At 46.7% G+C, this 22,556-nt stretch overlaps 1 protein-coding gene across 5 annotated transcripts; it reads left to right on the plus strand.

Moving 5' to 3' along the window:
• On the plus strand, window positions 1-16,499 carry MCM10 (minichromosome maintenance 10 replication initiation factor). Of its 5 annotated transcripts, none has more exons than XM_048062488.2 (20): window positions 1-49; window positions 397-449; window positions 1,252-1,572; window positions 2,344-2,448; window positions 3,050-3,184; window positions 3,668-3,842; window positions 4,643-4,808; window positions 5,550-5,717; window positions 7,039-7,155; window positions 8,612-8,811; window positions 9,581-9,681; window positions 10,704-10,805; window positions 10,897-11,014; window positions 11,754-11,982; window positions 12,513-12,672; window positions 12,980-13,098; window positions 13,716-13,829; window positions 14,350-14,495; window positions 14,710-14,752; window positions 15,117-16,499. In XM_048062488.2, exons 2-20 carry the CDS (start codon window positions 443-445, stop codon window positions 15,198-15,200), a joined length of 2,610 nt encoding a protein of 869 aa, XP_047918445.2. In that variant the 5' UTR covers window positions 1-49; window positions 397-442; the 3' UTR covers window positions 15,201-16,499. The 5 variants fall into 5 exon arrangements, with proteins under 5 accessions (XP_047918445.2, XP_047918444.2, XP_013052565.3 ...); XM_048062487.2 differs by having other exon boundaries at window positions 5-49; window positions 372-449; XM_013197111.3 differs by lacking the exon at window positions 1-49 and adding an exon at window positions 62-141.
• The last annotated feature ends 6,057 nt before the right edge of the window (window positions 16,500-22,556 follow it).

Genomic DNA, 22,556 nt, shown 5'->3' on the forward strand with positions numbered 1-22,556 from the left:
CGGGGCCCGCTTGGAGTTTTGGCGGGCGGCGGCGAGCGCGCGGCCGGCGGTGAGAGGGGGCTGTGAGGGGAGGGGGGGAGGAAAAGGTTGGGTTTAATTAAAGGTAATTACACTGTCTGGCTAATGAAGTGGGAGAAGGTGGTAAGCATTTCTTTAAGTCTGTCCGTGACCAGGCTTTTTTTCTAGAAATAATGCCCTTATGCTGCGCTGAGTGCCTCAGAGCTCAGGCTGTAGCTGTAGAAAATGCACTTGGGGATTTTAAATTCGGTGGATTCCTCATCGGGAGCTGTGAAGAAAAGCAAGGTGCTGGTTTGCACATCAGATAAAGAGCCAGAGCAGCTCTATATAGCTGATTATATCCCTTCTGACAGTGTCGATGTTGTTCTCCTGTGACAGAGGACGTTTTACCTCAAGGGGCTCTTGAAGAGATCCTGGTGAAATCATGGAAGGTAAGAGATAAAAGTGCTCTTTTACTTTCAGTCAGGAAGTTTTCTTCTGACCAGTAAGTTGGTTAATTTTGTCCAGAAAACTTGGTAAACCTCTTAACAAAGGAAGTTACATTGCACTGATTTCTCTCCCAGAGGCCTTTGGTGTTGTCCCTTGCCTTTGTCACTGTTGCCTTTGTGTGAGGCTGCTCTGCCTCTTCCTGGATTTCTGTTTTCTTCAGCAGCAGAGGCTGAATACATTTCTTGTTTTGTTCTGTATTTCATTTCTGCTTTCTCTGTTCCATTCCTCTCCTTGTTCTTTTTTTTTTTCCCTGCTATTTATCCTTTTGCTCCATGCTCCTTTGCTACGTTGTCCCTTGAGCACAGCATATCTGAGGATATGCTTTCTTGCCTGCCTTGCATCTTCCTTCTTAACTTCTATTGCCAAAAGCCGTGTGGGTGTCCCTGTAGAGCTGTCAGCTATCCTTTACATGTCCCAAGACTTCTTTGTAACAGAAGCTGTTGTACAAGCAGCTGCATAGGAGGAAAAGCCAGTGCTGAGTGGCCATCAAGCTTTCTGCTGACCAGCCAGCATGGATCACAAGCGGAGAGTGTCTGCAAACACACTTCCATCTGACCAGGTGCCAGGAAGCTGCTTTATCTTCCTTCAGCCAAAGTTAAAGCAAGTTTTTAAAAATACTGCTCGTTGCTCTGATTTAGTCCTGGTTGTCATTAGCCTGTAATTAGATTATCTCAAGTGTTTTATTCCATGGCAGCTTTTCTCTAAATGTACAGAAGTAACATTTGAGTTTAATTTTTGCCTCAGCTGACAATGATTTGGACCTGCTGGCCTCCCTCCTGGAAGAAAGCGAGGAAGCTGAGGAGGGGAATTCTCCTGAGGAGGAAGGTGACCCAAAGGATGAGGGGGGAGAACCAGATGAGTACGACGAGCTCTTTGATGCAGAAGATGATGCATCCTATACTGAGGAGGTCAGTGCTGAGGACAGCATCATTGATGAGCAGAAGGAGAACCTGGCTGCACTGTTTGGAGACGTGGATGACCTGCTGGAAGAAGAGGAGGCAGAAGAAACTGTTTCCACTTCAGCTCCCAGTCAGGAAAAAGAGAAGACCAATGAAGAACTGCAAGGTTTCTGTAACAGCATCTTTTATCTGATTTGTCATATCTGTATCTCTTGTCTCAAGAAAGCTAATGGGCAGAAGCTTGCTGCTTCTCAGTTTAGGACAGTAACCAGAAAGGGAATACGGAAAGGTTTTGTGAATGTGTAGGGCATTCTAAATCCAGATTTCAGTGCTCATTAACCAAACTCACCAACCTATTTTCCCAAAAGAAGGACACAGGACTGAGTAAACCAGGGAGACTCAACTAGCTCTGGTGAGCAGGATAGGGAAGGTTTCCTGTGCACTTGTGCCTTGTCTGATGAAGAACAACATTGCTTCAGTCTTTAGGGCTGTCATCCTGGCATCTTTCACCAGCATAACTCCCCCTGCTTCCCCAGGGATTACTGGTGGGAGGTTCTGCCATAGCAGCCAATATCATAGCAGCAGAGCTGGTCCCTGAGCCTTCCACATATTTGGTTACACTGGAAGCACTTCTTTATGCTATGGAGTGCAATTGTCAGCCATTTAAATTGTCTTCGTTAGGAAAGATATATGCAACATGCCAAGGAACATATACCAAACAAGTCAAATAGTTAGATAAGTCAGCTCCAGGCTGCATAGAATCGTGTCCCTTCGCCGTGAGCTATGTAGAATAAGAGCAAAATCTGTTCTGTGGCTCTAGGCTTTGTTTTCTGAGTTTCTGTGATGTAGTAAAACTGCCAGACTTCATAAATCCCTGCTTGCAATGGCTTCCTGCTGTCTTCATTATTATCTTTTTTTCTTATTATTTCTTTCCTAGCTGAGCTGAGAAAATTGCAAGAACAGATGAAGATGTTACAGGAGCAGTTGCAGAAGACAGCTATTGGGCAGCAATCCAGTTCAGGCCCTGAGAAGAAAACCCCTGGTAATGAGACTAATTAAATGAGTTCCTGATTTGTTGGCCTACCAACATGCAAATTATAGGCAAGACTCCAGATAATCTAAAGTGAGCACTGAGCAGCAAGGGGGAATGGTGGTCTGGTGTATTCCCCCACAGCTTGTTTCCTGCAGCTACAGACTAAATCAGTGAGCTGCAGTTTTGGCATCTGCCTCATATCTTGATTCTTTGTGGGGCAATCGGTGACTGAGGTGCTCCGGGGTCTTCTGCTGGAGGTGTTCCTTCTTGCTGGCAGACCTCGGTACGCCCAGAAAATATAGCTGTGTTTATTGTGGTAGCACATTGGGTGTAGTAATAAACTACATGGGGGAAATTGAAAAGCAAGGGGATGTTCCTGCTTTCCGCAGCTTTGTGGTTTCAGTGACATACAGAGTTTTGGGTCATCAGGGGAAACAGTCACAGGGGCTTTTCTTGATGTTGCATTTCAGATGCTGGAAGTTTAGCTGAAGGGTTTCCATGTGGGACACTGACTTGGCTTTTTTTATTCAGAGAATTAGTTTGGAGTAATCCTTAATATTTGAGTCTAGATCCTGAGATCTCATAAATACTTGTTGGTTTTCTTGCCCAGGTAAATCTCCCTGTCCACCCTTAAAGGAAAGGAAAGTTCAGAAGCTGCAAGAGTCACCGTGTTTCTCAGCTCAGCTGGGCAATCCCTTACTGACAGCCAAGCAAGGAACCCAGAAATCAAAAGCCTCCTCAGCAGGTACCATTCTCACTGAAACACGCTGGGCTTTTGTCGAAAACCTGGGTAGGTCACAGCAGCAGTGCAGACACGTCCAGGGTAGTTTTTGTACTATGCACCGGGAGCAGTCTGGTCACAGCAGAACAGAGCTCATTACAGAGTTAATTATTCTGCCCTTTGCAATGGGTGCTATGCTCTCTGCTGCTGTGGTTAACCTGGACACTGGCAGCGTGTACTTTTAAGCTTTCCTGGAAAATGCTTACCTGCCCTGGGAAGCTCATGTTGAGGCAGAACTCACTGCTTGAGTACACGCAACTGACCTGGAGCTGTCAGTTCCTAGCTGACTGGAAGACCAGTCCCGTACCATTAAGACAGATTTATGCCTTTGCTGCCCTGTGTTAAATTAGACTCCTGCTTGGTCAGGTGTAAGTTAACGTTATTTTCATTTAGAAGTTTTCTTTCATTATCAAGAGGTATTCTTTTTTGCATTTTTTCCTGCTGAAGAGGCCAAGGCTCCTCCTCCGCGACAAGTCCTCAGTCTGGCATTCCAGCCTCTCAAGTCTGCCCCAGGGAACACACCCAGTAAGGTGACCAGAGAGAAGACTCCTCAGACGCCTACGTGCTCCAGTACAACATCTCAGCCGGTGTCTGTGGAAACCTTCTCGGGACTGAGATTAAGGTCAGCAGCCCAGCAGGATCCCCACCTCTCTCTGGGGATATCACCCTCAAGAGAAGGGGGAGCGAATGCAATCAGTCCAATCTCCCGTGATGCTAATCATACAGGTAGAGAGCGGAGGACTGGATTTCTGATTTGCTGTTTGTACACTGCTTAACCATGGCAGACTAGTCAGTCATCAGTACAGGCTGTAACACAAAGCCACAGCATTGTCTGGTTGTCATTAAAGTGAACTTTTTACGTGGCTTATTACCACGTTCCTATTTTTATCTTCGCTCCTTTCTAACAAAAAATCTATAATTTTATTAGCACTGACTTCCCTGGGATGTCCCCAGCAGTGGACATGCACACAGGCCTGCTTGTGCCCCGGCAGAGCAGATTTCATTTCACACCGAGAAGCCTCAAGAGCCACTCGGCATTCCCATACTCGCTGTGGCCACAAGAGGTCTCTGAATACTTGCCGTGTCTTCCTCACCAGAAACTGTGCTGGATTTCTAGCATATTTCCAGATAGTTGTCATACCTGGTCCTTCCTGAAACGTGAAGAGTTAGTGAAAGCTCAGGGCTAAATTGCAGTGCGACTGTTTGGACGAGGAACAAAGTGTGTGGTTAGTAGCTTTCCAGGATTTGGGCAGCATCTGGAGCTAAGGGGTTTTGTTTCACGTGAACTCAGGGTGAAATGAGGCACAAAGACATTTTGCTTTGAGACAGTCTTCCACAGGAGAATGCAGAATGTTTTTGTTTGTGTCTGTCCCTTTATGTAAAGGAATGTGTTCTTTTTTTACGCGCTTTCATTTGATGTAGAAAACCCCGGGTTTCATCAGCTGAAATGGACAGAAAAATGGCTAACCGGAAGCTGATCCGACTGTCCCAGCTGAAAAGCAAACTTGCTACAGAAAACTTGGAGGAAACAGACTGGGTGACATTTGGAGTTATAATAAAGAAGGTCACTCCTCAGAGCGCAAATAATGTAAGTAACTTCGTTGCATCCCAGTGAAATGCTGGTCTTCTATCCTGAGGAACTAATTAGGTCTTCAACTTAATCAGCTTCCTCTGTGTAGTTACTGAAAAGCTCCTGTATTAAAGAGCTTGGCTCATCTTTCTTCATGCAGTAATGCTGCTTTTAGTCCTCAGGCTAAGTCCTTAGCTTATCTGGAGCAACTGTCCTGGGCACTAGTATAAGTGTAGCCGTGGCATAAATCTGTCAAAATCTGTTTGCCTGCTGTTACATGTGAAACACCAGTGCAAAAAAATGACTGTGACTCTCTGTCTTTCTAGACAGGTCTCTCGTTTTAAATGTGCCAACATATTGTGCCTCCATCATTTCCCTCGAGATCATTCTATCCTATATGGTGCATGACCTGTGGACTTTCACTGATGAAACAGAGAACTGAATATGCCTTGGTGTTGATTGTTCAGTGGGGTCAAAACCTCTTCATTCAGTGAGCCAGAGTGCTGACCAGCTTTAATATCAGGAAGATTAGTGAGAGCAGCAGTATAGCACTAGTTTGGCCTCTAAGAGTCCTAGAACTGGCTGTGTGGCTTTGCTGGATGTATTGTATCTAACCTTAATCGAAGATACAGTTTGTGCTTGCCTAAATTAGGAAACCCCAGGGGAAAATAATCAGAATAACTTCAATGCAACAGCAAGAGGGGATGCAATCAGTGTCCTCTTGCTGAGAGCTGAAAGGAAAGCGAATGTGTGTTCCAGGGCAGAACCTTCAGTATCTGGCGGCTGAATGACCTGCGGGATCTCAATCAATCCGTCTCACTCTTCTTGTTTGGTGACGTCCATAAGGAGCACTGGAAGACAGACCAAGGCACAGTCATCGGGCTGCTCAACGCTAATCCTATGAAACCTAAAGAAGGCTCGGACGAGGTGGGAGAATTTTTAACTTACTCATCAGCTGTGGAAAAAACAAACAAAAAAACATAGCTGAACTTTTTCGTATCTGCCCGAGATTTAGCTTTATAACACGCTAAGGTTGAAATTACAGTAGTCTGATCTAGATATTTGCATGATGTGTTTTTGCTCCTGATTTTCTGGAAAACTAACTTCAAGAAATCCTGTTAGGCATCTAAAATCAAAGTTTATTCTAGTGTTTAACCTGTTCTCGGTAGCAGTCAGCTCCTCTGGAGTTGTAGGAATTGTATCTTCTTGTCAGTTCATTCAGCTACTTCAGTGCAGCGCCTGGTTCAGCTGAAAAGTCTCAACAAGCTGAAAAAATGGGGGAAGCTCATTTTTCTCCCCTAATTTAAGCATGAGATGTGATTGAAAACGTTTCCTGGTTCCAAAATCATGGCTGAAAAAAAACAGTGTTTGATTTATAAAACAAATCATATATTATGTATAGTAAGTTGATACTTAGCACTTCATTTGTTTAATCAGTCACTTATAAATGTGGAACATGATGAATTACTTTTTCTTTATGTATCAAAACATGTAAGGTAGCTTCATTTTGCTAATAAGTTAAATGTTTTTTTAATGTCTTTTTAATTGCACTGGAATGGAAACCGTTTTTACTGACTTCTGTCAAGGGTAATTTCAATCTAGTAGCTGGTGATGTAGTATTTTGCATTTTAAATTCTCCAAATGGAAAAATTAAGAATCTCATTAATTGTCTGTTAAACTATATAATTGCTGAAATTACCATTAATAAGCTGTAGAAAGTCCTGCTGGTGAGTAGAAAGGCACACCAGGTTTAATGCAAGGCCTATATTGAATGTTTCTTCTTAGCTAAAAATGTACATGTCTAGAGCTACATTAAAACTGACTTCGCAGAATATTTCTTGTCTGCAAGTCCCAGTATCTCTGGGTGGCGTGAAGATGATGCTTTTGATGTCCCACAGGAGACAGTTTTGTCTGGAGCTGGACATATGGAGAGGGACAAAGAGTTCCAGTCCATCTCCACTTCCCCTCCGCTGCCAAATGTGGTTGCCATGATGCTGTCAGCTTGCTTCCCTGAGGCTCTGAGCATAGAAACACAACATCCTTCATCTCCTTGTGGGAAACAAATTCGCTTTTTTGTTTTTAACTGAGTCTTTTTCTTGGTCTGAACAGGATGTGTGGCTTTCTTAAACTAGGCCTGCATTTTTTAAAACTGCACTGCTAATACCAGAGGTGCCAAACTAGACCAGAAGCAAACCAGTGACATCTAGAGAAAAGCCCCTCCTCAAGGCATGTTCTGATTTCCTTCTAGGTCTGTCTGTCTGTTGACCATCCCCAGAAGATCCTGCTCATGGGTGAAGCTCTGGACCTGGGTACCTGCAAAGCCAGGAAGAAGAATGGCGGTTCCTGCACACAGATAGTGAACCTGGTTTGTACCCTCAGTAGTTAGGACATCCTGAATCTGTTGGTAAATTTTAGCTGCTGCTTTTGTACTCATGCTCCAACTCTTTTACTTCTTTCTGGATCTTGTAAGTAATTAAAGTGGGTGGAAAAGCTGAGGAATGAAACTCTGAAGAGCTGTTTCTCTGACAGCCCTGTAGCAGCAGCACTGCAGTTCCCTAAAAGCAAAGCTAGTGCTGCAGTGGAAAGATAACGGTCTCAACTCATGTCTGTCGCCATCTCCACATCCTTTCACTGCCCTTTGTGCCAGTGCAAGCTTCCATGCACTGCACTAGGGAGCTAACCCAAAGTCAAACAATAGAAGGTTTTTCTTGGGAATGGTTCTGGTTTTTGGAGATGATCTTAACCAGGTGAGTTCCCTGGTCCAGCGTGCCCACTGGCTGCTGGAATATTTGTACCTGCACAACCATTAGAGAGGAGAGGGAAAAGGTGGTGGGATTCACTTTCTGGAGACAGTATTGACTTGTCTAAGCTTAAAGGACTTGTGGACTGTGTCACTCGCTTCACGGCTATGGTGACGTTAAGGTATCTGAAAGGAACCTTGTCCAAGTCAGCAGGGTAATTGTTAGTAGGGAAGTACTTAGAAGAGAAAAGGAGAGAAAAGGAAGGAATGAAAAACTGGGGAGGAACTAAAAGTGCGTAGAGCGGGGAAGAGGACAAAAAGAAAAGGTACTTGTAGCAAAACAAGGCTGCGACTACAGACCCACTCCAGGAAGTGCCTGTGCACAGGGCTCTCAGGGTCAGTGAAATATTCCACGGCCGCTTGGAACAGACCACAGATGGAGGCTCTGGCGGAAGGACCTCCTGAAGGAATTAGCTGCCTGTTTACTTAGTGACAAAAGATGTTTGATTATGGGATAATTGTAGTTATACAAATATAGGGCAGATGGATATCAACAAGAGAACAATAATTTCTTTTCGGTGGTAAAAAGAATCCCCTGAGAGAGTGCTTTTATGACACTGCTTTCTCTGGCAGGCAAGTTTACTATCTGAAGTTCCAAACTGCCGTGGATTGACACTGAAACCTGATGAATTAATTTGGAACCAGTGCATGAAACATTGTGCTCTAGTTTATCTTTGTGTTCATACCAGTAAGAAAATGGCATACAGCTCAGAGTCAGGTGTACAGAATCTGGGCAAGAGGACCTGGAACGTCAGTTGTCTTGAGCCAAGGAGTGGCCTTAAAATTCCTGGGATGGAAGAAGTCTTTGATGCACAAGCTTTTTTTTTCTCCAGTGATTAGCACAGGCAATTTTAATTTTGTTTTTTATTGCTGAGTGTGAACGTATGTTTGCTGATTTGGGTGATTGCTGGAGTGCTACAACGGAGGTACAACTTCGGTTTAGCTACACATGTGGGGGACGGGAATGAAGTAAATTGTATCTAATAGTGTTCTGCAACAATCTTCTTCCCTTTCTTTTCAGAATGACTGTGAGTATTGTCAGTACCATGTACAATCCCAGTACAAGAAGCTCAGCTCGAAGCGGGCAGATCTGCAGTCTACCTTCTCTGGGGGCCGCATTCCCAAAAAAGTTGCTCGGAAAAATCTCGGTTTGAAGGAGAGGCTGTGCCAGGACGGATTTTACTACGGAGGAGTCTCTTCAACAGCATACGCAGCCTCAGTGTAAGACAAAACACACGTTTCCTTTGGGCTAAAGCACAGGTCTCAGATTTTGAGCAGAATTTCTCTCCCATATACGAGTGAGCGTGAAGCTCTCTCTTAAGGGTGGATGTTTAGTTAGAGTTCCCTTTCACCTACCTGCATTCATCAAACAGGAATAAATGTCCCATGTTTGGTGTAATACTTCTGGCCTCACCAGGTAACAGAGCTGCTGTTTGATAGGAAAACTTCATCAGTCAGTGCTAAGATGTGGGCAGGTGTGTTTTCACCTCTGAATTAATACTGCGTTGTGAAGCCAGATGGTATTGTGTGTCAGCAGGTAAATGACCTTTACGATGAGGTCCCAAGCATTCGAGTTGAGTATTTTTCAGTGCCATTCCCTTACCCTAATTTGTCGTGACTCATTAAATTTTAATCCCAGTTTCAGTGTCAGTGCATTCTGTATTTCTTCTTCCTCCTCTTCCCTTCCTTGACTGAAATGAACCCGGTATCACTGTGTCCATGAAGAGGCAATGGTACGCCCTGTGTATTATTAAGTTACCAAAGTTGGTAGATCACTATGTATCACCGACTGAAGTGGAGGGGTCAGGCCCTTTATCCAAATTCCACTGAAGACAGCTGTGGAAAGGCTTGGGTCACAGCTGGATCAAGCCCTGCGTTTGCACACTGCTTTGATTCCCTTACCACTGCCATCTGATAACTGCTGTGACTCCACAGTAATGAAACAACTCCAAAAAAACCCTGACATTCTGGTTTTGTTTCCTCTTTCTAGTGCAGCAGCTGCAGCGCCGAAAAGGAAGGTTCAAACTACTCTCTCCAATCTGGTCGTGAGAGGAGTTGATGCAATTGTCCAGGAAACCAAGCAGAAAATTGGTACCTAACTACCTGTGTAGTCTCTTCACCCTCCAGATATTTTTTTGACTTGATGTGTAGCTGTGTCCCAGGACCCTGAATGAATCTGGCGATTTCTTTGCTGCAGAGATAGACGTTTGCAGGCTGCTTTCTCAATTGATCTGAACTCCTCTTTCTTCTTGAGATCACAGCTGCCAGGCAAATGTAACTAAGCAACTGTGTGGCTTTGTGCATCTTTTTTCAGCAGTGCCCTTGAATTAAGTCTCCCGTTCTGTCTTTGGACAATGACAGAAGATCTTTGCCAGATTAATGGGAATTGGAAATTCTAAGAACTTTGAACCAGAGAATTTATTTTAATTGATTAAAATAGATGGCTTCTGTTAGTCTGGGAAGCTTCCAAGGAATACTAAGTATAAATCGGAGACAGGTCTGCAATGCAGGGGACCTGCTGGGTGCCTCGCCTGTTTCTTGTGCTTTTCTTTTGTCATCTTCAAAGCATGTTCCTTCCATAGTCTTTGGAAATTCACTGATCTTCTCTGCCTCTGTTTCTTTTCTGAAAAGTACTTAATATTACACCTTCTTTACACTCAGTGGAGAGCAGATGACAGATTATTCAAACCACGTGCTCCAGACATTGCTTAGATGTCTGATCCATCTTTTAGTTCCTTCAGCTGCCACCATTTCAGGCAACATTGTGTAATTTCTCTAGCCTTTAGCTGCTCTTAATTCTCCAAGAATAACGTTTGATGGCTGTGGGGCTTTCAAGCAAAAACTGTTTAAAAAGGGGGATGGTAGGAACACCACAGACCAACCAGGCTGGTGGGGGGCTGACTGATGAAATTGCTAAAGGGGTAGAAATGTTTGTGTGACGTGCTGTGCTCGAGCAACCGGATGTAATGTAGAAGTTAGTCCTGCTTTGGGGGGTGCTTGAGCAGGTGACCTGCAGAGGTTACTTCCAGCCTAGACTACTTGACGTCTCTAAAGCTAGGCCTGCTTCCCTTTCTGGCTCCAAATCTCTTATATTTATGCTTCTTCCACGCCAGGTGCAGCAAAGAGGCCCATGCCGTGTTCTGAGGAGTTCAAAGAACTGCTGGCACAGCCAACCTTTGGAGCACGAAACCTCTGCAAGCACTGGACCAAGGCAGGTACGTCCTTGTGCCTGAAGGAAAACCCACTCCGGAGAGCACTCAGCTCCTTCTGAGCACACATTGGTGGGTTTTGCTTTATTTCTTCCAGATGCTGAAAATAAGCAAGGGGGCAGTTTCCAGTCTCTCTCTGCCTCAGCACTGCTCAAGCAACAGAAACAGAAATTGCTGGAGGCCAGAAAAAAGCGATCTGAGGAGATTCAGAGGAGGTAAGCCATACTGACTTTCACAAGAAGGGGTCCATTATTATGGCCCATTATTATGCAGAGATGTCTTGCTTTTTTTCATAAAAACTTTGTTTAAATAAAAATACTGCACTGGGTTTTTTAGTAGAGAACTAAATACTCCAGTGTGGTGCCCAGTAAGTGGAAGGCATGATGGGAAGAGGTTGATTAGAGTAGGAAGCTGGGGTCAGGACTCCTGGTTCTGTTCATTGCTGGTCTGCAAGGGTCTTCTGAGCCTAACAATTTGCCAAGTGCATCTCTGTTAACAAACTTAAGAAAAACGCCATAAGGGCCACCCTGGGTGAAACTGAAACTGACGTAGCCTAGTAGCCTCAAAAGGCTCAACTGGAGCCAAAACAAAACCTAAAGGTTCCAAAACAACTTGAAGGAGAAGAATAAAACTAGGTACTGATCACGATGATTTTTCCCCAAAATATTCCTCCAGCCTCCAACAGCGTGTATTTCAGGCTAAAGGTGGTGTCTGTTACAGTATCCCTGAAGGGATTGTTTTTCCCATGAACCTGTCCAACCTCTGCCATGACTTATGTAAACTTAAGTATTTATGTGCTTAACTACCACTGCTTAACTACCAATTCTACAGAAAAGTCCATTTCTTCGTGTGCTTTCAGCCCCTACCTGCCAGCTTCATTTGAGGTTTCTCTGTTTGTTTTGGAAAGAACCCTCCTGTCCCTTTGACTTGTGTCACTGTCTTTTGCCTTACAAGGTTTCTCCAGAACACAAGTAAAGCTGACAGCCCTGCTCTCCCATCCTCCTCCGGGCAGTCCTCACACCTTTCCCCAACACCTGGGGTGGAGTTTCCCAAAGCTGCAAAAATGTCAACTCCTCAAAGGCCGAGGCTCGGCACAGGCTTCTCAGAAGGAGAAGATATCCTCTTCTTTGATGGGCCTCCATCTCCAACACCAAAACTAGGCAGCTTGGCAGAAGCCAAAAAGGTAACAGCGCTCTGAATGGGGGGGTTTTGAGTGTGAAGAAGGGGAGGTTAAGGAAAGTTTGATCTGGGGTAATACAGGAGTCATCAATCTTCATGTATAGGCTAGCTCAGTGCTCTTTGCTTGGCACAGATCTGTTCACATGTTTGTGAAAGAAACTTCTCTCTTCCAGCAAGTCTTCTAGGAAGAAATCTGAATTTTTGCGAGTATGGAAAGGAATAGTTGTATACAATTTCCTATTAGTTTCTTCTGGAAGACTTTCTATTCTGTGAAACAGTTAAAGCACTTCTGCAGAGATATCAAACCTTGGTAACGCCCCTGGAGGAGTCACTTTATGGTTTGTGAAATGAGGTTGGGTGGTGTGTTGAATTAGACGTACAGCAGAGCTGGGGATTTTGTTGGTTTTCTCTTTGCCCTGTTCTGTGTGGATCTTGCCTCCTCCATTTGACAGACTTCCTCTGCTGCTGCTGGAAGTAGGAACGTTGGAGCCAGGCTGGTCACCAACCCATTCACTGCTCTTCCCTGTTTTCTAGCTGGCTGCAATACACCGACTACGAGCAAAAGGCCAGGTTCTTGCTAAGACTGATCCAAACAGTGTCAAGCGGAAAAGAGCTGATCTTGATGATGTCCTAGAAATTGTTGAAAGAGTTGAGAAAAACGTTGCTCAGTCACAGAACACAGACACTAAGAATGGTAAGTCATGTTAAGTTCTAGAATGGAAAAAAGTATGCTTATGTTCTGCTGAACAGAGCACTATTACTGGGTCAAGGACTTAGGTTTGAGAGAAGGTGCAATGTTACGTATAAAATGCTGTTATTTCTCTGAAGCCATCTTTGGCCTTGGCTTCACATTCTCCTGAACTATTAAATTCTGTTGCTTGACCTGAACGTTTGCTTGAGACATCTCAGACTTCCAAAATCTCCTCCAGTGATCATGCTTAGAAATCACAACCTTGTTTTGAACTCGGTCTCTAGAGGACTGAACTCTTTTATTTTTCTAGATGTGGATGAACTGGAGCCTGCCCAGAAGAAGCGACGTGAGCAGCTGGCCTATCTGCAGTCAGAAGAGTTCCAGAAAATCCTGAATGCCAAGTCCAAGCACACGGGTGTCCTGAAAGAGGTATGGCCTCAATCCAGCCATGACTGAGGGCTTAGACCTAGGGAGCTGATTGGACTTCTCGTAATGATTTCAGCAAGAAGCAGGTACCCAAACATGCCGTAGGCACCACGTCATCCTGACGAGTAGCATCAGGGGTCTCTGAGCACACAGAGCACATTATTACCGTAGCCATCATAAGGTCAAGGTGCCATCCTCTCTTGTTTTGCTGTTTGCAAGAATCAGTGAAGCTTCCCAGTTAATGGATGAAAAAAGAAATCCTTCTACCTGTAAAAACAAATTAGCCACGTGCCTATTTTATACCTCATTTCTTATCATCTTGGCCACAGAAAGGTTGCACTGAACTGCTAAGAGCTTGGGTTTCTCCCATCAGGGTCCTTGCTGAGCATATCCCCAGAGGATACTGACTCCCCAGAGGCACAGGGCTCTTGTCTTGGATATGTTGTGGTGGAGCACGGCATGTGCACTACGTAGATTATTCGAAGCAAGAAATGTTTGTTATTTCTCTGGCTCCTAGATTGCAGTGTTCTCCAGACACTCCCCATAATTTGCCCAGAGGCCACATGTGGAGTGGCTTCTCCCATCTTTCTCCCCATAACCCTTTTTCTGTGCCCCCACAGGCTGAGGCTGAGCTGCAGGAACAATACTTTCAGCCCCTGGTGAAAAAGGAAGAAATGGAAGAGAAGATGAGGAACATTAAAGAAGTGAAATGTCGAGTCGTGACATGCAAAACAGTAAGTGAGGTGGAGCCAGGGCGACAGCAGGGGACTGGGGCGCAGATTGTACAAAACGGTGCTGGGCCATCCTGCAGCCTCCTGTCAGTCACTCACTTGGCCATAGTCCAGTGCAGGGATTAAATGGGGATGGTTTTATTCCTTGCAACTGTTCTTGAGAGCAGCACATGCCCTGAGAGTCTTTGAGACATGAGGACACAGGCAAGGCAGGCTTTAGTGCTGTGCTCAACATCAATTTGGTGTTTATGGCAGTGAGTTCCCTGGATATTGGTGTTCTGGCATCCATTTACCAGCTTTATCCCTGAAGCGCTCGGGATCAGGCCCCTCAGTTCCCCATATTACATGATAAATGAAGCCCCATGCCTTGAAAAGCATATCTCTCAGATCTCTCAGACTGGTGGGCACCTCTAGATGGGAGAAGGCAGAGGGGCTTTGGTTTGGATATTCAGCTGTCCCCAGCCCACAGAACAGGTTTTGAGTGCCGGTGAAGCAGTCACAGCTCTCTTTCTCCTCCCAACAGTGTAATTACACCTATTTCAAGCCTCTGGAGACGTGCGTGCAGGATAGCCACGACTACCACTGGCATGATGGCATCAAGCGATTTTTCAAATGTCCTTGTGGCAACCGAGCCATTTCCCTTGACAGGCTCCCCAAAAAACCCTGCAGGTAAGAAATGAGCTGTGTGAAACAGCAGCTCGGGGTTTTCGTGCTGTCCGTTCACAAGTAGCGTGCTGGGAGTCACAGAATCATGCCCTGAAACTGGAACGTCAGTCCTTCCTGCTGAGTGGTGTGGGAAAAGCGTGGGGCTTGTTTTGGACCCCCCTCATGCTGTGCAGCAAACACACTGCGGTGGTCCTCACCTGCCATCTTCATCTTTCAGCACCTGCGGCCTCTTCAATTGGGAGCGAGACGGGATGCTAAAGGTGAGTGTAAGACACCAATTTCTGAGCACCTCAGCACTCTGGCTTCTGTCCCAGGCTTTGCTTCAGCGCCCTTAGGACCTGCCCGCAAAGCCCAGCAGCTCTGCACCTTGTCAGACCCGTACAGGAACCTGCAGGCTGTGTTTTAGTGGAGTTTCTCCTTTTGCTTTCTCTTCTTGAAGCTTTCTTTTAATTAACCGCGGGGAAATTGCTTTTTCCCAGATCTGTAAGAATTCAGAACGTCAAGATTCCTAGAGGGTCTGCCAATATTTAATCAGCTAACTTAGTCCCACCACAACTTCTGTCATTAAACTGGAAAACCTCTTAGCACATTTTAACTTCCTTTCTCCATGATTCGTATTTCTAGGAGAAAAAAGGTCCGAAGATTGGTGGAGAAACACTTTTACCGAGAGGGGAAGAGCAACCAAAATTCCTCAATAGTCTTAAGTGACCTGGAGTTGGTGTTTTCGTAACATAAGGATGAATTTCTATGTCTAACCCACACATTACTGGAATGCCAGGAGGAGTCTGGCTTGATGAATCAACAAGGAAATCAATTCCTCGTGAGAAGGACATCCACAAAGTCTCCTCTTGACCACTGCGTGGGCATTCAGCATTGATCTTTTTAAAACTGCCTGACAAAGGCTGCATGTGAAATACCCGTTCATGTCTGTACTTTCTTAGTAACGGCTGGTTTACAAGATTTAGCCTAGAAAAGAGACAGGTACTGTGGAGTTTGTACCAAGAAATCCCTAGGGATCCCACAATTTATGTTAAATGACCAGTGTAGGATGACCCCACCAGAATTTTAAGGGACAAATCATCATGAACTGGGAGAACTGTTGATTCTGTATGCACTTGTGAAGTTAATATTGTGGTGCTTAATGTCAGCCTCGTGCCTTTTCAGTTGTTGGCTGAAAAGGGGTCTGAGAAGTGTTGTAACCACACAGCAATCTTCACTGGCTCCAAAATTATTCGCTTGGAACCCTTAAGAACAGAGTACAAGTGGTTCCTGAGTCGTCTCCTTGGCTTATGACTTCAGAAAACTTCTGTGCCCCCCAGGTGTCTGCAGCACAGGCTAACCAGAGCTCTTACAAAAGCCTTTCCCTTTTCCCACAGCCCGTGCTGGATTCCCAGCACCACCCGCACTACAACACTTCTACAGCTGCGAACCTGCTGCTCCCACCTAGGAAAAGGCATTTTAATGAGTCTGGCGCTCTTGTGAGTGGTCTTAAAGAGCTGAGTGATTCTGTTGCACAGCTTTTCCCCTTTTTCTGGCGTTTTAAATCTTCCTGAAAACCTTCCCATTCATTGCCTTGTGGACCTTGGGTGCTGCCACAGCTGCCTGGGGGACAGGAGATGTCTCAGACCAAGCAGGAGTGATCCCAGTAGGATCACAGGGGGTTTTAAGTACCTAAAACCACCAAGCATCTCTGTGTTTTGGTGAAACTGCCACATTTTTATGTCGCAGTGGCCTCATCGATGGCTCTTGTTTGCTTGCACAGGGGCTGGAAGGAAAATGTTCCTTCATTTGAAGCATCTGGGCAGCTTCACCTGCGTACTGTAGCCCTCTTCTCCAGGTGGTGCTTCTGCTGGGCAGCTTTGCTTGGCATGTTACCTTCATTTCACTCTCGTTTTGGTACTTTTGGGGCAGGAGGTGCCACTGGTTGGTGACTAAATACAGAGCTGTGACATTTATTGGAAATGTCCCTTGTTGCCTCATCCAGAATAAACGCTGCATAATCAAGCACTCCCTGCCTCTGGATGGTATTTCACTGAGGAAGAGGAGGTGTGAGTTGCTTGCTCAGCATCTTTGCTAGCTCACTGCTGAATCACCGCAAGGAATTGGTCTGTAATTCCGGTTCCCACACGGTTTTTCTCATTCAGACCGGCAGGAGTTTCTCGTTTGGAGTCCACAAAACCAGAGCACAATTCCACATCAGTATCAGCCTTCAACTGGCAAGTTGAAAGCCTCATGTGTTTTCCGATTCCTATCTCTTGGGCCAAGGGAAAGGAAATTCCTGCAGAAATCAAACTGCCAAAGGTAATCCTTTATCTTCACCAGTGCACGCAGGACTGCGGTGTGTAGGCCACGTACGTTTCTCCTTGAGAGATGACGAACAAAAGTAATATTCTCAATTCTTGTGTGCAAAAATAGGGTGGCGGTACTGAACCAAACTGCTTTGCTTAAACCCCAGCAGTAAATGAGGGAGAGCTGGGACTCGTGGCATGGAGTCTGTGTGCCTCGGTCTGTTCCTGGGGAGATTTTCCTTGTGCCAGAGATGGCTCCAGCACAGCAGGAGGAGACAGGAAGGGAGCTGCCTGCCGGGGCACGCTGCCTCGTGAGCGCGCACACCCCGCACTGTGCCAGGGCAGCCTGCGGGCTCTGCTTGGTACCGAGCTCGTGCATTTCCACCGATCCTTGGGAGCAGGAGCAGGACGGAGGTGCCACGACAAGCCCAGCTGGACCCGATAGCCAGCTGGTCTCATAAAAGCCTCCCACAGAATCAGGCTGGGTTTTAGATCTGTTAAACATCTCCCCAGCCCTCAGCTCCTGCCGAAATGTTAATTTAAAACACCTTGCCCTGCTGCCACAAATTATCTTCCCTTGGATTTTATGAACACTGGCAAAAATTAAACCTTTAGCATTTTATCCCTCGGCGCTAATCAGCTGAGTCCTACCGACTCGCAGATAAAACCAGATTAATGAAAAGTTAATGCCCTTCTGAACAAGTATGCTATGAGAGGACCGTCCTCCATGCCTGTCAGTTTCTCATGGCAGAGCCCGTGCAGCGCACAACGAGCTGGGCTCACCCAGCCCTTGCACCTCGTTTTATTTTCCCAACTCACTGCCTGGCTTCCCTCTCCCAAAATGAAGTGTTGGCGGGATGGAAGCATGGGCAAAACGCCCTTCTCCTGCATTGTTCTCATTTCCCTTGCAAAGCCACGTTGTGGATCCTGCCTCATTTTTGCCCTGCGATGCCCACGTGGGGAAAAACCTCGAGGTGCAGCTGGAGCGTTCCACCACTGGCTGACACATCGGGGATCAAAAAGGTAAAAGAACCTTTGTCTGTGGCTTCCCCCTCATCCTCAAGGGTCAGGGAGCGATGAAACTGGGAGCAGGGCAGTGCGAAAGGCGCGAGGTGGGCGCTGCTCCGTGCCCTGGGGCTGCAGAAGCTGCTGCAGCTTTATCGGGGCTGCTGCAACATCAGGGTGCCGTGGGTTAGCCCGGGGTAAAGCAGCCTTGCTCCCTGGTTTTGGGGGAGGAAAAGCGTTTCGGGAAGTGGCATTTAGAGCTGGGAAAAAAGTGAGTAGTTCAGAAAAAGAAATCCTCAAAAGTGGCTATTAGACAAGAAAATGGTGGGGCCCTCTGGGTCTGCAGCCTGGGAAGCTATTTCTGAAGTCTTGAAATAAAACAACCCCAGACGGGGTTTCCCTCTAATTTCCTTTGTATTTCAAAAAGAATAAAATCCCCTATCTTCAGCAGCTGTACTAATGACGTGAGCTCACAATAAGGGCTTGCAAGAAATGGATTCATTGTGCTTCCTTCGCATGGAGAAAGATGCTGGAGACCTCAAAAACCATAAACTTGCATATAACCTTATATTAATAATATTAGTTTCATCTAATTATGATTATGTTCAGATTATTAATAACCTTACATTAATATCCACCCAAAAGTGTATCAAAAGAGATATTAGGGGAAAAAAATCAGGAAACAAAGCACATCTGTCATTCTTTCTCTTTGATTTGCAGGTGAGGTTTCCTTTGAAGTACATCAGCTGTTCAGCCTCGGTGCAACCACTTTGTGTTAGCATAATATGCTTTTGCAACGCAGTATTGGGGTAAGTTATTTACGTTGAGGGCAAAAAGCACAGAAATCTGTCTAGAGAGCAGTGGCTCTCCCTGCTCAGGAGGTGGTGCTCGGGCACGTGCTTCCCACCTCATCTTCAGAGGCAAAAGATTAACTCTGAGTCCTGGACAAACCCTGCCCTCCTGCTCTCACAACTTCGGCTTACAGTCACTGAAGCGGCTGCTGGAAAAAGTTGACACGATCTGGGTCCGATTCGCACTGAACGGCACCACGGGGTGCTGACAAAATCCTTCTTGGCAGCTCCGCTGGTGAGCAGAGCTGGAGGAGGAACCTGCCGAGCCCCCCAGCTCTGTTCCAGAGCCCAGAGGGGGCTGCGGGGACAGCAGGGGCACCCCTCGGGCACAGGCAGCAAGAAGCAGTCTTACGACAAAGGCCGAAAAGGTTTGCCAGTTACAGCGTAAGGTCGTGATTTAAGGTTACTGTACAATCTATTTGTCACTTTATATTAATATTTATATACTTTATTAATATATCTATATTTATTTTATTTATATTTAAGCTCTTCCTCTCTCCAGGTCCTCTTGGCTCGTGTTCTTGGCAGCAGCGTAGCAGCCCTCCCAGCTGACAGAGTGACAGTGTGAAGAAGCCAGGCATCACCGGCCACCTCACTGGTTACAGAGACCACTGCGTGTGCATGACCTAGAGCAATATTTACCCGCTTGGGCTCAGATTATCAGCGATTAAACCAGCAGTCGGAGGAGATGCGGGTGTTCAGTAAGGATTCCTACCCGCTGCGTCCAGGCAGCCCCGTCAGCCCACTGGTCTTGTAACCAGGTCCTGGGTAAGCAGTTCAATGCCCGTAGTTTTATCGACTGACCTAATACTGAAGCTGCGGGCAGAGGTGGTTTCCTACCCCTTTCTTTTTGACCTGAAACTACCAGAAGAAATTCTCATCTCACAGCTAACTAACTTTGCCTGCTTTCTGAAGCTGAATTCAAACATTTCACAACTTTTCTCCGTTGGAGGAAATGGAGAAGAGCACAGAGGGTGTTACAGCACCCCTGGGGTGTTCGGTCCAGCCTCCTGCTCCAAGTGAGGCCACCTCCAACACTGGGCCAGGTCAGGAAGCATCCTAAGGGACAAAGGTAGAGCTTGAAATTAAATTCTGCTCAATTCTTTATCAGCCAATTGTTCTCCTACAGGCAATACGTATACTTGCAAGGCAGGAATGAATTTAGAGGAGAAAACGTTCAGATGTGGCAAAAATAGTGAAAAATAATAGAGAAAAATGCCACTGTGGGTGGGCGTGAGGCTTCAGGGGCTCCTTGTGCACCAGGCAGCCGTTGAACTCAGCCTACCTGAAACATGGGGAGCTGCACTGGAGAAGCTCTTCATCCACTTCAGATGGGACACGGAATTTCCACAGTAAATCACCCATCATGGCACCATGGCTTCAGAAGCTGCTCCAAAGCTGTAGGGGAAGCCCTGCCTCTAAGCGTGCTCTTTGCTGACACAGCTCTGAGCCCAAACCAGTTTAAATCTCGCTCTGAGGCCCAGTAAAAGCCCAGGCTTGGCTCTGTGCTGGCCGCAGCTGCTCTGTGGAGTTGCTGGGAATGACACCAACAAACTGTGTTTTAATAACTCAATGCTCGGCATGCCTGCGGAGTCTGGGCACCTCCGAATGGGAAACAGTGTGGGGTTCAACTTTGCTAAACTACAAACACTTTTGAATAGTCAAATCTGCTTTGAAAACCTGTAATATAGTTAATTAAGCTTCCTTTTTTTTTTTCCCCCTAAGTAAGACTTTGATCTGCAGCAGTAGGAGCCAAAACCAGGCTTCAAAATCCCTCCTTTGGCACCTGGACAAGTGTCTTCATATCAAAGCGCTGAGCACGCAACAACTGTCAGGGAGGGCAGGAGTTACAGGCTAAATTTGACGTGTCTGACCTCTTGGTCTGGAAAAATCACACTCAAACACTAAGCAAAGGACCTTCTCTTCATTTATTTTCATTTACTAAGCTCCCCAGAAAAGTGATTTCAAGTGCTTAGGACACACAAAGTGTCTTAAACAGTGGGGCTTCTGGCAAGTGCAGACAGCTGGGTAAGTGAAAATTTGTTGGTGCCCAGCACTTGGCTTTCCTTCTACCAGCCCTAAACAATCAGCTCCTCAAAACAGCACCCAGAGGATGCAATCCTAAGCGTGTGCAAGGCGAGCCAAATGTTTTCTGAGAGCTCTGTTAAGTGCTGGTGGCCTCACTGCCGCTGAGCCTTCCTCAAAAAAAACAGGGGAGGGGGGGTGGGTGGCTTGGGTAATTATTGCTTTTCCTCTCTTTGGTGGTAAGTCAAAGGAGAGGTGTTAGCTTGGGACCAAGGCTAGTAAAACCGTGAAACTCTCCTGTGGCCACAGCTCCTCTGCAGTCACCTCCCTTGCATGTCCCGCTCAGCTCTGCCCACAAACTCAGCTTCTTTTCTGTGAAATCCTGCAGGAGCTGATGCTTTCTGTGGGGGACTGCAGCAGGCGCAGGCAGTGATGCCTTGTGCTGCTCTGTGCCCTCTCTACCCTAAACTGCAGAGGTCTGTGTCCCTGTCCCGGGCACAGGGGCTGGGATCTGCTGCCAGATATTCTCCAGCTTTTCAAGTGAGGCTTGGCTGGAAAGAAGAAGGTTACAAATAGCTTCCTAAGAGTAAACTGAGGCAAATCAATGAGACTTGACTAAAAATTAAAAAAAAATTAAAATCACTTTCAGAGCTCGCGCTTCATTTAGAGAAAGTTTCTAAATCATGTATGAAAGTGCCAGAGCAAGCCGCTGCCAGAGGCGCTGCACTGCAAGGAAGCCAGACCCTGAAAGAGACAGGGCTGTGGATTTTGCTTTTGTATTCCCTTAAAAAAAGCCTAAAAAAAAGAGACTGAGTCAAGAGACTGAGGGATCAGACTGCTTTGCAGTGTGAGGGTTTGCCCACAGAGGCGAGCTCGCCTCAGGTTTGTCCTCCCCAGGCTCTGGCGTGTGCTTGGCTGGTTGCAGGAGGGAGTGAGCACACGAGTCTCTCATCGACTGCTGCGTTCATGCAGTCTGTGAGGGCTTTGACAGGTTTGTTCCTCTGAAGGAGATTTAAGCCCATAGGCAGAGATGCACCCATTTTTAAAAACAAAGCCAAAGCTCTTCCTTCCCCTCTCTCTCCCAGTTGTAGAAAGGGAAACCTCAAAAGCTCTGTGAATCTGTAGGACACCTGTAGATCTTCTCTGTGGTCGCAGCTCCCTCTGCAGCCAGCTCAGCTGCATGAGCAGCACCAGGCAGCGAGGTCTCCCTTGATCCTGTGTCAGGAACGGGACAGAAATCCCCCCCGAGAGCAGCAGCTGGGCTGAGCAGAGCCTCCAACCCACTGGAAATCTTTCTCAGGCCTATGCAGCATGCAAAGGCCAGGTCGAGAAGGTCCGGGTCCGGCGAGGCATCGTGGCACAGCGCCCTCAGAGAGGGATCGGTGCCGGGGTTACACAGAGCACGCGTTCAGAAACCACGCACACAAACAGCAAACCCACGGACCCTGTAGGAAGAGGAAGAAATCCCAAACCCTTCTCTGCACTGCAGCCAGACTTCACCTGTTTGACGACTGCCTGTGAGCAAAGACGTGAGCGGCGTTTGGAGCAGAGCCAGGAGGAGCCAGCCCTGCCACCACCGCTGGCTGCGCAGCACGGCTCTGCTCCGCCTGGCCCTTTGCTACCAGGCTCTGACAGTTCACAGCCAGCAAGCTGCAACAGCTTCACGCCCTGGGCTCTTGCCTGGGCAGCCTCCAGGGTGAGAAGGGTTTGAGTGTTGCGGGTCGAGGACAGGCTGCACCTGATCTGCCTTGCCTGAGCATCCTTCTGCCCGCGGGGCAGCAGAGCAGAAGGAGCCACAAGAGGACATCTGTGCGGCCTGGCCCTTGGACTGCCTTGGACACGAGAGGACGACCCTGCAGCCTCCCAGGGGAGAAAGGCAGAGGGACACTTCGGTG

This window comes from Anser cygnoides, chromosome 1, assembly GCF_040182565.1.
Source record: "Anser cygnoides isolate HZ-2024a breed goose chromosome 1, Taihu_goose_T2T_genome, whole genome shotgun sequence".
NCBI classification, from domain to species: Eukaryota; Metazoa; Chordata; class Aves; order Anseriformes; family Anatidae; genus Anser; species Anser cygnoides.

Excerpts from the sequence above, each read along its gene's own strand:
- MCM10 (XM_048062488.2), top strand. Across the intron at positions 11,015-11,753 it reads TCTGAGGAGATTCAGAGGAG|GTTTCTCCAGAACACAAGTA; the intron begins GTAAGCCATACT and ends TTGCCTTACAAG. Across the intron at positions 13,830-14,349 it reads GAGTCGTGACATGCAAAACA|TGTAATTACACCTATTTCAA; the intron begins GTAAGTGAGGTG and ends TCCTCCCAACAG.